This window comes from Aythya fuligula, chromosome 11, assembly GCF_009819795.1.
Source record: "Aythya fuligula isolate bAytFul2 chromosome 11, bAytFul2.pri, whole genome shotgun sequence".
Classification (NCBI taxonomy): domain Eukaryota; kingdom Metazoa; phylum Chordata; class Aves; order Anseriformes; family Anatidae; genus Aythya; species Aythya fuligula.
The window spans coordinates 5,276,705-5,291,421 of NC_045569.1; the positions used below are offsets into that span (position 1 = coordinate 5,276,705).

A 14,717-nucleotide genomic window follows, 5' to 3' on the forward strand; every position below is an offset into this window, starting at 1 on the left:
CAAACAAAAAATAAACACCCCAAATAAACACACTATAACTGGTTGTAAAGAAATGGTGTGCTTTCTGCTACCTTCAGAGTGAGTTTCATGCTCCCCGTGAAGCAGGCAGTGTTACGATGCTGCCTGTGGGTGTGTGTCCGGCTGTGCTCACAGCCAGTGAAGAGCCCACCCGTTAGGACTTCATCTTGCTTGTCTTAGCTCCTCTGCCTGCCTGCTCCTGCTGCTCCTCAGGAAAGCCACCGCCAGCCCCTGATCCATCCCTGGTGCAGTTCAGAGCCCACCCTGAGGATGCCATAAACTGAGGTGGTGCTGCTCCTGATCCCTCTGTTGGCAGGCAGCAGCCTGCAGGTGCTGGTTTTGCAATTATGTGGGTTTGGAAAAGAAAGTTTTCTTTAAGTACTCTGCTTGCTGTGCCTTGTGTCTGCAAAAGTGTTGGGCACCAGCTCGGTTGTTTCACAGTTAGTGGGATAATAACCTGTCCTTGCCCTTCCCAGACCCCATTCACCCCTTTCCCGGAGTCATTTGAAACTGAACTTTGACAATTACTTCTGTTTTTCTCTCTCAGGAGCAGCTAACTTGAATCAATTTGATATGCGTGCGCTGAACAAAAGGGTGCGAGGACTGGGGACAGATAAGCACTTAAGCTGTAGCCGTAAGCTGCTTGGGAGGCTGGAGCTCAGCTGTTGGGCTGCAGGCTATAGAGGCGATGCAATGGCTCGCTGCTGACCGGAGAAGGACTCGCTTCTCCAGTGCTGTATTGTTCAGTTCCAGTACTGGTACCATTGACTAAGGTTGCCTTGTTTTTGGTTTTTTTTTTTGGCTTTATACATCTTTAACTTAAAACCCTAGGTGGCTTTGAGTTTAGATCACTGCTATATTGTTTGGTTTGTAATCAGATGGAAGGACAATTGTGGCATGTTATTTTTTCAATTATTTAGTTAATAGTTAACGTGTTTCCTGAAAAACCACCTTTGCAAAGCTAGCAGGTTGGTGATGTCTGTGGGGAGCGAGACGGAGTGACAGGTGCTGTGACTAGGTTGTCAAACACTACCTCGTGTCTGCTTAAGCAAGATATCTCTTATTCTTTTTCAAGTAACTTATTTTGGAAAGCCAGGTAAATGGGTACTCATTTCGTAATGAAGCAATGCAAAACTGTGCATTTTAGTAGGATGGGAATAGTTTTCTTTCATGAAGAAAAATATGTTCTGCACTTGGCGTGCTTGCCTGCTCAGCAAGTTGAGGGATGTTTGGCTTGCCCGTAGCCAGGTCAGCCTTCCAGGCCTGTTACCACCACTGGTGACCAACGCTGGTGACCTGTTGGGTACCTCATCCACCCGTCCCAGTCCCGTGCCTCCCTCTGGCAAATGGGGCATTGAAATGCTGCTCCAATTCTCATTCCTCTTCTCTCGCTGACTTGTCATGTATTGAGTTTTTCTTCCTCTCAGATCACAAGCACCTGACTTTAGGGGAGGGAAATATGGCTGTTGTGCTCCCTGTTTTGCATTTTTAAACCAAACTGTTTCATGCTATTGTCTCCTACTCCAAACAATTGATATTTTCTAACCAAATTAGGGTTGTGATATTGAATGGTATTCACCTTCTTCTCTATTCTTGACTCCTGTATTTCTGTATCCTTGGCTCTTAACTTAATCTCCTTTGAACGAGTAAAGTTAATGTAAGCTTAGAGTTGTAATGTGTGCTGCAGATGCCTTAGCAGCCCTGTGACTGCTAAAATTGTCTCTTCTGAACTGACTGTTACCCAAACTTGGGGGGTGGAGGGGGTGGTGACAAAGCCATCTGTGTGCTCTTGGTCGTCGAGGGAAGGGAAGGATGCTTGGTGCAAAACTTCTTGGTGATAGTGGTAGGTGAGAATCAGAGGAAGAAATTTTGAACCTATTTAAAAACAAATCCTGAGTGACACATTTCTTCATAATGAGAATGAGGGGAAAAAAGCTAGAACATGCTGGAGTTCTGCAGCTCCTGAAGTACTTGTCAGCTGCTTCTACCATGCAAAAGGCAGCGTGTGTTTGTTGGATCCTTGCATTTCAAATCCCAGCTTCAGAGGAATTGGGCAAGTGAACCATAGCTTTTCTTGCTCGTAGTAGTTTCGGCCTTTAAAAAAAAAAAAAAAAATCTACATGTAAGTTAATGTGTTTTGTTGTCAAATTGGAACATGGCAGGGCATCTGTAACTTGAACCATCATGCACATCTCTGAGATGTGCATTTGGTTTGAGTGATGCAGTGAGAGCAGCCCCCCTGTGCCTCAGTGCATCCCACTGCTTCTCCAGAGGCTGTCATTCGGCAGACCTGCTGAGCCTACCACCTCGAGCTGATGTTTGCCAGGTGCTTGGTAACCACATGGAGCTTTTCTGGATTAAAAGCAAGGTAAGGGATGTTCTTGCTTCAAACGAGGTGCTCGAACGCTTCGTCTGCTGCTCTGATCTCTAACTACATGATGGTAATTTTCAGTGTCCGTATCTTATATTTGTGAGTGCTTGGGCTTTTAATTTTTAATTAAAAAGTAATGTTGAGTTACATAAATCTGACTTAGGTTTCTTATATAAAACTAACGCAGTATGATTGAGTTTTCTGTGATAATGATACTGTGTTCTCCTCCTCCCCCATCAGAGAAAACAACCTGGAAGAAGTCCAGCTAATGTTCTTAACTGAGTGAGAAAACAGTAACATCGAGCTCAGTGTGAGATCAGGGACGGAGGCTGTGTCTGCAGTTGGGTGGTGGGATTTGGTTTCAGGAATGCAGTAGAAACATGAGGTTGGAAGGGACTCGAGAGGTCAGCTAGCACCACCATCCACTCAAAGCAGTTCTCGGTAGGTGTGCCTGGGAGAAGGATCACAGAGCAGTGAGGTAGGAAGGGACCTCTGGAGATGATCCAGTCCAACGCCCGGTTCAAGGCACTGCCATCTACAGCAGGCCGCCCAGGGCCTTGTCCAGAAGTCTTGAACCTCCTAGGACAGAGACGCCACAACTTCTCTGGGCATGCTGTTCCAGCATTTGATCACCCATGTACACACATACAGAAACATCACAGGGGGAGTGGAGGGGAGGGATGTTTTTGAGAATGGAAACTAGTAATAGTATGTGCTGCTTTTCAGCACTTGTGCTGAAAAGTCCTTTTCAAGCTGCAACATGAGATTTAAAGAATTAAAACATCAGATGGAGTTTCTCAAGGATCTTGTTTTTGAAGTGATTTGAAAAAAGTCATGTCTGAGCTGAGGTTTATCTTTAAAGAGAAGATAAATGCTTTCAATGGTATATTAAAACTATACCCTCTTTTTTGAGTCTTTGTGTCCTAATAATAGTGTTCTAGATCAGCATAATGGAGAAATTATTTTGAGAAGGAAAAAAAGGTAAGCTGTGTAGGAGTTGTTTGTGCTTACCTGTGGTATCATTAATTTTTCTGGAAAAGAAAGCCAAGTGGTAAGCTGTATTTCTTCATAACTTTTCTGTTCTGTTGTGATTTTGGTTCCATTTTGCTAGTGTACTGGCCTGGAATCATGATCCATGAAATGCTGCTTGCCAGCACTTTGGAGTTCGTGATCCTACACGATTTCATTGCCAGCTGGAAAGCAAAATGGAAAGAAGCAAAACAGACGAGGGTTCCAAACTCTAAAGTAATTTTCCCACGCTTTAGAGATGGTGAAACTAGTAAGCTTTGCTTAGTTGCTGGCTGATACCCTTACCAGGTTGTTGGCGTGGTGTTCTGGTATTCTTCAGCATCTGAAGTAACTTGACCTAAGATCGCTGAGATGCATCTTCACCTGGGTCTTTGTGTTCTGGTTTGTTTTGCCTCATTACAGAATTCCTGAATGTCAGCCTTCTTGCTCTACAGGAATAACAGCATTCAGCAGGCCTGTATCAGAAGCACTTCTACAAATACCGAGACAGAACTGGATCTCTAATCTAGTCTTGATTTATTTTTTTTAATTTTTTTTTTTTTTTTCAACGACATATTTCCCTCTAGTTTCTGTGTATTTTACTTGCTTAGGGATTTCTTAGAAGTGTGAAGAGTTTTGGAAGGAGGGTCTGCTGATTTATGTGTTGCACCCATGAGCAGTAACAACAAGAACTGAGCAGAGAGCTGTATTTGGGTGAGGTTTGGGCCTGAGCAACCATTATGAAAAATGAAGTCATGCTAAAAAAAGAACTTGAATGTTGCATAGGATGAGTTAAATATTGAGCTGTGGTTTTGGTTCAGAGAGGAATTTGCTTATAGCCAGAGCAAGAATTACTTAGGAAAAAATGATCAGGAAAACTAGCAGAAGTGATGGGTTATAGAAAAAGAAATACCTACACATTTATTAAAAAAACAAAAACACACTTATTAAGAAATACTAGAGCAGGAAGCCATGGAAATTGTATTTATTAAGGTAATATTCTGTGGGGTGGGAAGTTGTTGTGGAAGTACAGGATGAATTGAGCAGAATGCTGAAACAGCCTAGCTATTACTTAAAAAACAAAAAATGCATCCTAGTTTTTCCTTGTCAAGGTTGTTCTTCGTTACATAAAAGATGCGTTTTTCCTGTTGTCTAGATAGTAGGCAGATGCTGTTGTAGTAAAGACATTATTAACAGGAGCTTCTTCCAATATCACTATCAACAATCCTTAAGTTCAGTTGAAGTGGATATTCTGAATTCTGGAAATACCAACGTGAAGATCAATTTTTAGGCTGGTAGGTTGTGCTGTATAGACTGCACCTTTTCACGAGGTATCCCGCTGAGTAAATATAGCAGTGCTTGGGAGGAGCAACTCTTGCTTACAGCTTGGGATCCATACAAGATAAGAAAAATGCTATTAAAATAAAGGATATCCATGCTATGAAATGCTTTACCTTTTGGGTGTAGTATTTGTTTGAGAGAATAAGGCTGGTATTTCTGTTCCCAAAATAAATGATCAATTGTCACTTCTGTGCATGTATGCTCAAGCAGAAAGTGAGAGTGAGGACTGGGTTCTCAGCCTCAGCAATCAGTGAGAATTTTTTGCTCATGCACATCGTGCAAGGAAATGCCCTAGTGGGTGATTTTTCTTCCACTGAACATTGTCGTGTAGAAGATAATCCAGTAGCAACAAGGGTGGTGTTTGGCCCTGAGCTGCGCTGTCTGATCTCCCTCGTAAACTAGTCTGTCTCAAAAATACATTTGGGGAAAGAGTTTTTGCTCCCTCCAAAGAGTGCTTGAGTGAAGAAGCAGGAGTAGAGCCAGCTTGCCAAGTGTGGTGCGGAGATAGCAAACAGCAAGTGTCAGCAGTGTGGGGCTCGCTGTGCTTACCCTGCCTCTGAGTCCCCACCTCTGCCTCTACCTGCTCCAGTTGCTGGCTTCCAGGATCTGAAATAGCTCGGGTATCTCGAAAGTAGTCTGTGGGTATCTTGAAGGTAGTCTGTGGAGTAGCTGTGGTGAGCTGTGAATCGTCTGTACAAAGACTCTACGAGAAAGCTTGGACTGCCACTATTGAAATCAGATGCTAGGATTCTATTTTATTTGCAATAACAGCAGGGAAAGAGTGGTGGTGGCAGGGGGAAACAAGTATTTTTAATCAGCAAAAGCCTTTATGGTGTCTGTGTATGACAATTGGAGAGAATCTGTTGAAATTTGAGGTGGTTGCAGTTTAACTGGGAGAGGACAAAGGTGAGTGTTTGTGGAAGTCCTGCCGGTCAGCACTGCAGGCAGCGCGCTGCTCCGAGCTGGTGCTCAGCTGCTGTGCTGGGGGGAAATGACCTCTCCGTTCCCTGCATAACACTGGCTGAGGAAGATTCAGTGTTTTTTTTCCTATGAACTTCCTGAGGAAGCTGTTTGTTTTGTTTTGGATATTGACTTTGGGCATAGATAGTTTTATTTTTTTAAGCAGAAGATGAATACAGTCCGTGGGACACCCAAACAAACCTGCAGAAGTTCTTAAAACAGATCCCAGTGCTGGTTGTGAATCCAGAATTAAAAGGACTGTAAGAAGTGTGATCAAGATGTAGTGATTCTGCTTCTAACCTGTACAATTCTGAAGTTCAGCAGCGTCCTATTGCAGAAGTAGACTTCCCTAAGAATAACTCGGAGAACTAATTTTAGAAGCCGATGGAAATACAATGAGGTAGATAAGATGGAAGAATTTCTTCTGTTTTGACTGCGTTTGTGTCAAAACATATGAACTGTGCAGTTCTAGCTAAGAGGAAACTTTTTCCTTTTGAAACAGGCATCAGAATTTTTAACAAAATCTTAACTTATTTGAGGCAATTCGAGCTCTTTTGTAGAGCTCAACTGACTAAATGATCTTTTTATCCTATTGTCTGATACAGCCCTTCACCAGTTGGTTCGTTCTCTATTTTTCAAGCATCTCAAATAATAACTGGCTTAAACATTTTTCTTGTGACTTTATTTTTGTCTGGGACAATGAGGAATGCTTTTAGAAGTCATCGCTTTATTGGAAGTAAGGGATATTCAAAAAGTAACATGATGCCGCGAGCTTGGAGTGACAATAGTCCTCATGTCAAAAGTTGATTGGAAGTGAGGAAGTAATTGCTTAAAAATTAACTGTGTAAAGAATAACAAATGAAGCTTCGCAAAAGCAGTTCAGTTAAAACAGGAGGTATTTCTCCAGTAAGCTCCCTTCAGCTTGCAAAGCAGTGCTCAGAAACGATTCCGGCTTGGATTGCAGGAATACCTAGGAGTTGGGTTTCAGCCTAGCAGTCCTCTAGGTGCCGAAGGCTGGAGAAGGAAGTGTGAGACTGGAAGGAACTTCATTTCGGGCACCTCGCACTATTTTAGGCATGAGATACTAGGTTCTGTAGCTGTGATTTGGATCTTTCCAAACAGAAACTTGAACTGTCTTCTCAAGCCTGCGGGCAGCCCGAGTGCTGCCACTGATCGCAGCCTTCCCAACTGCAGGAGATGTGAAGCGAGCCCTGCTGGTGGGAAACACGGGAGTGCTGCACACACTGCCACTCAGCAGGGCTCTCCGGTGAGGCTGGGAAGAATATCTTGATGCATAAGAACAGAATTAATCCTTTGGGGGAACTCAGTCCTCAGTGTGTGTTCGTGTACCCAGAAATACGCATGAAAAAAGAAGTTGTGGGAGATGAGGCATATTAAAAAAAAAAAAAAAAAAAGGCAAATAAAAACACCAGCATTTGAGAAGCAGCAAGGAAATGTGAGTGGGGGAATACTTTAAGTGCCTCTTGAAGCAGATCGTAAAGGGAGCTTTCTGAAAAGATATTTACGTTGATACACTCGTACCTCAGGGAAATATCAGAAACTTGAACAAGATTTTGTACTTACAGGATTCTGAGGAAATTGTAATCATAATTACAAATATTTTATTTGCATATTGATGAGCCGCAAGTTCGTGTATAATTTTATTTCTTAAAAACAATCAAAACCAGATCCAGTTGCCATCTACAGAACTGGGAATGCTACTAATTGGCTGTATAAAGGTGTTCAAAATGAGCTTAAGGAAACATTTTAATAAAGCGTGAGTATTACCCAGTGTTACCACAAGTCGTAATACCATCCTTCTTTGTATTACTCATATTCTTAATACATGTAGAGAACCATAGGCAATGTATAATATCAGGAGTGCTCGAATTTAGCATGCTGCCAGTTGTCCTCTTGCATTTCAGAGATACTTCATGATTTCTGTTAGGTTGCCCAACCCTATACTGTAGCATCTTATTCTCATGTCTTTAGTTTCTGGGGTGTTAGGCAGTAAGTAGGCTGTTTCCTGACGAGTCTCCTCAGTTACCCCAAATCAGTGGTGATAACACTGTCATGGGTACCAGGTTTGGCACCAGCAGGCAGCAGGGCTGGCAACACCCCTTAATTACAAGCTGTGTTTGCTATTTCTACAGATTTGGGAATGACTTAAGTCCTTGCAAGATTCCTGAAATTCCTCTGCTCCTTGAAGAGCAGAGCGCTACGTGGCTCTTGTTTAAGAGCAGCTTTACAACAGGGAGCTGGGCTGATGGGGAGCAGCGAGAGCCAGTCCTTCTGCCTCGCTTGGTAGGGCGCGCACCTTGCTGGGGCTTCGTCACGCGCCTCCGTCCTCTGCGAGCAGAGGCAATTCCTTACAGATGGGAAACGGACTCACAGAAGCAGTTTGTGTTAAAGCCAACATCTCACCTCGGGCTGCCTTTGAACTGCTTTAACTGTTCTTGATTGGACTGTTTGGGCATGCAGAAAGAATGAGAATAAGACACCACTTGGTTTGCTATCTGACTAATGCATATTTGATGTTTCTGAGCCGTGTAAATTTGAAATGAATGTAACTGCAAAATCTGGGGGAGGCAGTAGCAGGAGATGAGAAGAGGTCGTGTGAGTGAGAAAATGGAGAACAAAGAAGGGAAGTGGAAAGACTGAACTTAGAGAAGAGAACAGCCTGCTGACTGCACTGCCGCTTCTCCTATTTGGCGAGCGACCGCTTGTAGGAAGGCTGCTGGGCTCGGGTGTGTGGTAGGCAGTGGGCTTGGGGGCTGCGTCGTCTTGCTGTGAGGTACGAAGTCTCTCTGTTCTCAGAAGCACGTTGTGTACGCCACTTCCCTTTTTTCTTACTCGTCGTTTTGCAGTTTCTCATCGCGTACCCTTTGATGCTGGGATCCCAGCTCTCCCCCCCGCCCCAGCAGCGCTCAGCGGGTTCAGCTGGGGCTTGCCAGGCTGGGCCGTGCCCAGAGCCAGCTGTGGGTGCCGCTGGGACGCCCGTGCCAGGTAGCTGAAGCTGAGGAAGTGCCTGCCAGGGCTGGGACAGATGGGAGAGATGGACTTGCCTGGTTAATTCCTCTAAGCATTGGAACAACCTGGTGCAGGTAGAGCTGAGGCTGCCTATTTCCATTAAATTTCATATTGCAACTTTTGCAGTCCTTTACTGGACTCCTTTTTCACCTCCTTCTGAATAGGAGTTACTTAGCTTGCAGAGGTAATTCTTCATTTGTTGAGGAGATGTTCAGCCTCAGAAACTCTTGCCAAAGCTAAGACAGAATGAGAGCATCAGAAATGGGGGAAGAAAAGCGGTATTCATTAACAGTTTAGCAAGCAGAACATTCTGTTTTGTTTCAAGGATAGCACCGCGTGTGTAAATTGTTACTGTTTTAAAATCGATCAGATCTGTTTTTAAAATGCTTAGCTGGAAAGTAAGAGTCTGCTTTGGGGCTAGAGCTGAGGGAATTTCTAATGCAAAGGGGCAATGCAATACTGGATGGGGGGAGCGAGGGCAACTGGTGGAATGAAGTGTCTGCCAGTTCAGTTGCGCCAACGCTTACAGGACAAGCAAACCCTGAAAGAGAAATTAGCTGTCAGGTAACACATCCTAACCTGCGAAATCAGAGCACAACATGTGGAGAGAGAAACTGCAGCTTTTTGGGGTCATGAGAATAATGCTGTTCGTAAACCTAGCTGCAAGTTCAGATGTTACAAAATTGGACCAAGTTTGAAAACAGGCTTGTTTCTAACTCTTTTCAGAGATGCTTTTCTTTAGTGGACTGCTTGCTTGCAAGAGGGAGGTAAAACACTGCACTCCTCCTGGCAAGGCAGAAAATGTAGCAACAGGCTAGCAGGAGGCTTCATACTGTTTGCTGTGTGCTTCCTGCTGCCTTTTTACCTGTTTTTAAGCCTTTGGCTCTTCCTTTTTTTTTTTTTTTTTTTCTCTCTCCCGATCTCCCCCTTTTGAAATGTCCGTTTCTTGTGCTGTGTTAAATTGTGCCAGTGTCTGTTCTTTTAAGCAGACATGTAGGCATGTAAATATTGTCATACTGTTACTGTTTAACCTTGTTCCCTTTCTGGGACCCTTTTTATTTCTGCAATTCCACCGTGTTCACCAAAGGAACTAGCATACGCTGAACTGCAGTCTGTTAAGTGACCTGTATGCATAATACAGTAGCACAGGTACTCTGTCTAGGCACTCATGAGTTGGTGGCAACCTGCATGTAATTAGGATGAGCAAAAGGCAGAATGCTCAGAAAATGAAAACATCAACACGTTGGATCGTAGTGGGAAAACCGAAAGTGGGTGTTGGAGCAGCTTAATTTACTGTGCCCTTAATGAACAACCTAGAGCGCCAACATCATGAGCTTGTCCTTCCCTTTAAACTTCTGAAATGTTGAAGTTAAGAAATATGTACTTATTAGAAATCTATTACCTATTTTAAATCCTCGTTCCCCAGTCCCCTGGAACAAGCACCACAAGTTCAGCTGTGATGTCTAAAGGCAGGAAATACCTAGTGAATGAGCCAGCCAGCCCTACTTTTCTGTTACTATGCAGTATGAATATTAATGTTAATTTTGAGTGTAAGTTTTTATTTGTGGTACTATACAGTTATTACAGCTATTGACAGTGAAATCTGATCTGTGGTTGTTCTTTTTCTCTCCTTAGAGCACAACAATGGAAGAAACAGCTATATGGGAACAACACACAGTGACTCTTCACAGGGTAAGCTAATACAATTAGTCGTGTGTGCCTAACTCAGGATGCTGGTAAGCTTTGAAAACAATAAGAAAAAGCCAGATGTCAGGAAGTAAAAGAAAAGGAAACCGTCGTATTCCTCTGTTTAAATTTAGAAGTGTTGTAAAAGCTCTATTTGATAGTAGCTCTCTTCATCTGTTTGTTGGGCTTCTAAGACAAGCCTGCCTACAAATAACTAAACAAGAAACCAAGCTTGAGATTACTTCTGTGCATAACTGAAAGTGGTTAGAAACCAAGTGTCCATGCATTAGAAGGTGTACTGTAACTGTAGTTAAGTTTTTAAAACTAATTGCGAAGGCTTAAAATAGTGCAGTTGAATATAACTAAATGTCTTCAAAAGTGCCTAAATTGCTTGTAACTTCTTAAAATCAGTGGCTGAAAATAGTGTCTGGGTGCACTTTGGCACCTTACACAAGATAACGTGTACTGGGAATCAGTGAATACAGGCAACTTTTACATTCAGACTAACTCTTATCTGAGTTGCTCTTAGGTACATCAGGAAGTGGTTTAATTTATCATGAAGCTGTACAAGAGAAGAGATAAATATGTAAAAATGAAAATACGTAGTAATACTTTTCTAGGCTACTCTTCAAGTTTACAGTAATTAGTAGGCCAACAAGTTCTTGAACAATAGGTATTCTTTTTATAAGTAATTGCCCTTTTTTATTTTTTTTTTGGAAACTGTGCAGTCATCCCTGGAAACTTTTTTTATATATATTTTTTTAAACTTACAGATTTAATTGTTACTGTTTTTATTTAAAAGGAGAAAAAAAATGGTAGCAATGCAAGGCTTGATGGTAGTCTTAATGATAGCTCAGTTTCTCCAGAAAGGGTTATTATTCTGGTTAAACTAAGCATTAATTGAAGTGAAACCTGAAATTGAGTTCAGTCAGCATGCAAAAGAAAAATAAAACACTGCGATAACTTAACTTGAATGAATTTTGAAACAATAGGTTGGACGTAGAAATCACATCCTTGGTTTCACTTACAGTAAACAAAGTCAGAAAGTCAGAAGTTCTGGTACAGAAATTAAAGCGTGGTTTGATTATAATTCTCATTGATATATTATGTGGCAGTCTCTTGCCAACTGTGCTTAACTGTTTTGTTAACTGAGTACTTCTCATGTAGATGTTGAAGGCTGGTGGCAGCTATTGTTAATAACTTTGGTAGCAGGAATGTAACCAATTAAACAAACAAAAAACAAACAACAACAAAAAAAAAAACCACATTTTCTACTTGCCAAATACCAAAACTTTTGTGCTACTGTTAAACAAATAGCAGTTTAATTTCTTTTCAACACTGTGAAGAAGCTTTTCAGGAGAGTGCACATTTGTTTGTGAGGTTTTAGATTTTGCTTTTTATTTGTCATTCTTGTAGTGTTGGGTTATTAAGTAACCTAATTAAGTAATTAAGGCAGGTTATTAAGTAACCTGATTAAGTAAATCAGGTTACTTCTGTGTACCTGTATGGAGAGAAATACATCCAGATTTTAGTTATCCTCAAAGATAGCTGGAAGTTAAAAAGTTGGAACGGACTCAAAGCACCACTGCTGGGCTGGGGGGTATTTCTCAGTGTGAGTTCATCTCTTCCCATGTGAGCTACAGACCTGCTAGAGAGCACCCGTTGTCTGCTATGTAAAACAATTTGAAGAGCTGAACCCGCTTTAGTGCGGGATACTGACAAGTCTTTTTTGGCTTAGCTGAGGGCAGTGAGCTGGCTGTGACTAATGGAAGGACTGACACTTAACCTGTACCGAACGTGTACAGGGTGGGTGCAAGTTGGGCTTCACAGCATTAATTAGCTTCCAGTGGTTTGGGGCTTTTTTTTTTTGTATGCCCACAGAGCTCCTTACTTTTTTGTACGTTTGGTCAGTATTTACCTTAGAACTGAAGGTAGACAAGTTGTTTGAAAAATCTGGTTGAGAATAAAGTCTTGGGAAGCTCCCTTAGAAGAGCCAGCACCACCTAGTTGGTACCAGTGTAATGGCAAGCACATCTTGGGGGTCCTTTATCTGTGCCACAAGGAAGCTACTGCACTACGATGCGCTGTGCCATTTCGGTTTGCTTTTTTTAGTGGTATCTGGTCAGAATTAGTTAACAAACATCAGTGGTCCTTACTCATTGTAGTTACCAGCTTTAAAAATAGAAGGCAAGTACAAGTATTTTAAGTAATACATGTGTGAGTCCAAGATGCATAAAACATTCTTGACTTCCTTTGTTCTTGTTTTCTGAGAGCAGTTTCTGTGCTGTTGGTAATTCCAGCACTGACAGTTTTATTTTGCTGAAAGCCTGTGGTGTTTTCCAAGATAACTCCATTGCTCCTGTGCATGGTGCAATTGGATTCCTTCAGTTCTTTGTTCTCTGCAAGGCTAGACAAAACTGTAAAAGCAAAAAGAGGTTTTGATAGTAATCATCACATTTTAGGAAAATAGTTACCATTTTGTGTATACCTTTTTAAATACATCTAAAGAAAATAAAAAGTGTATTAGCAAGTACTGTGTGAGGTGTTCCTACCATGTGTCCTCCATTGATTAGCTGTTCTGATACCTCAGACACTGATATATTACCTTCTAAAAATGCTTCTGCTTTTTTTCTTTCACAGGGCGCAGTTGCTGTATATAATGTCTCCTTATAAAGCAATTAATAGCAGTTAGGAAGCCTCATGCACCTTGAAAGGATGCATGTTTTGGTTTTTGATGGTGTTTTTTTTTGATCCGGTAGTGGTCCTTTAAAAAGATGATATAACGCTGTGGAGTGTTTGGAGGATAAAGAGAAGGATTGTTTTATGTAGGGAGTTCCTCTTGAAGAATGCAGCTTCACTCACTTCTTCCTGTAGGGTTTCTTTCTTTGACCTTTACGTTCCAGAGATGATATTGCAAATTAGGGACAGAGTATACTGAGTCCCAGTAGTTGCAGTATGTATGTGTCAGTTCAGGCACTTTGTGTTTCTTCTTTTTTTTTTTTTTTCAGATGTGAGACTTTTTTTTTTTTTTTTTTTGGATCCAAGTGCTTCAGGTATCTTACAGAACCCGTAACGGAGCATATACGGGATCTTACTGCTGTGATTTAACATACTGCTGCAATTCACCAACTACTGTTGATAAAAGTTGTTATATCCAATTCTGGGGGGATGGGGAAGAGGCTTGAACTTCTAGCCACCTTTTTTTGTTCCCTTTCTCTACTATACTTCTAACTTCTGGGCCTTTTACGTAGCTCTTAAAATACTGAGCCAGCCTCAAATCCAGTTAAAGCTTACCAGATAGCTCCAGTTTATCTTTTACCGAGAGTTTTTCTATTTTTATAAGGTGAACTGTAAGTGATTTGAAGGAGGAACCATGCACTTTGTGTTGTAAGTGGGATTTTTTTCATCCTTGGAACTTATGTTCTCAGTGTTTAAATACTAGATGTGTTTTTTAAACCTTGTAAAATAGGAATCATGTGTACATTGCTTCCTGCTGTTCCCATGCTGTTAAACTGATCAGGAGTAAAACTAAGATACCTGTCTGTATCTTAGATACTGTGGTGATCATCTTATTATTTCCATCTACTAAATCAAGAGATTTCTAAGAGCTAGGCTGTCTTACAGCTCTGAGGGCAGGTAAGTTTGTCGTGTACCTCTGGGTTGATGGTAGGCAGCAGGATACTACGAGAAGTAGTAGGCAGAAGTTCACTGTAAGCTTCCTTATTTGAGCTTATAGATTTTCAAAAAGATTCAGGGTTTGATTTGAACTTTCAAACTTGGGTTATTTCTTAAGACTTAAATTTCAGTTGTTCAAAAGTCTTTTACAGAGTGGTCTTCCTGAGTACTGCCTGCATATGAGACTGCATCCTTTCAGGGCTTCTTGAAGAGAAGAACTTGATGTTATTTAAATAGGAAACCAGTTGTCTTGTGTGTTTATGATTTAGGAAAAGAGGACATTTAAATGAAGTTGGACCTAAATGTCATCTTTATCTCTCTTTTTCTTGCCCCTTCCCACCCAAGTATAGTGCTAATTGAATTTTCTACAGTAACAGGAGGGTGAAAGATTAAATGGTGGTGTGAGAAAGGGGAGAAGTTTTTTTTTTTTTTGCATGTTTTCGTAGGCTGTTCTATATGTTGTTCTCTTGGGATGATTTGAAAACAAAAACCCTTCAGTCTGGTCATAAGGGGTCATTCTAATCCTTTAGACTGTCCTCCTGCATGGCACAGGTTTGCACTTCGTAATTCTTGAATCTCAGCCATGATTTCTGGTTGATCTGGCTGGAATGTATTTGAAAAGATGTTC

General features: G+C 41.6%; 1 protein-coding gene across 6 annotated transcripts in view; it reads left to right on the forward strand.

Annotated features, from left to right (window-relative positions):
- TJP1 (tight junction protein 1) overlaps positions 1 to 14,717 on the forward strand; it is a 159,271-nt gene that overhangs the window by 103,311 nt on the left and 41,243 nt on the right. For all 6 annotated transcript variants that reach the window (XM_032194863.1, XM_032194865.1, XM_032194864.1 and 3 more), the window contains one exon: positions 10,364 to 10,420. In XM_032194863.1, the coding sequence (XP_032050754.1) occupies positions 10,364 to 10,420 (57 nt within the window). The remainder of the gene's footprint in view (positions 1 to 10,363; positions 10,421 to 14,717) is intronic.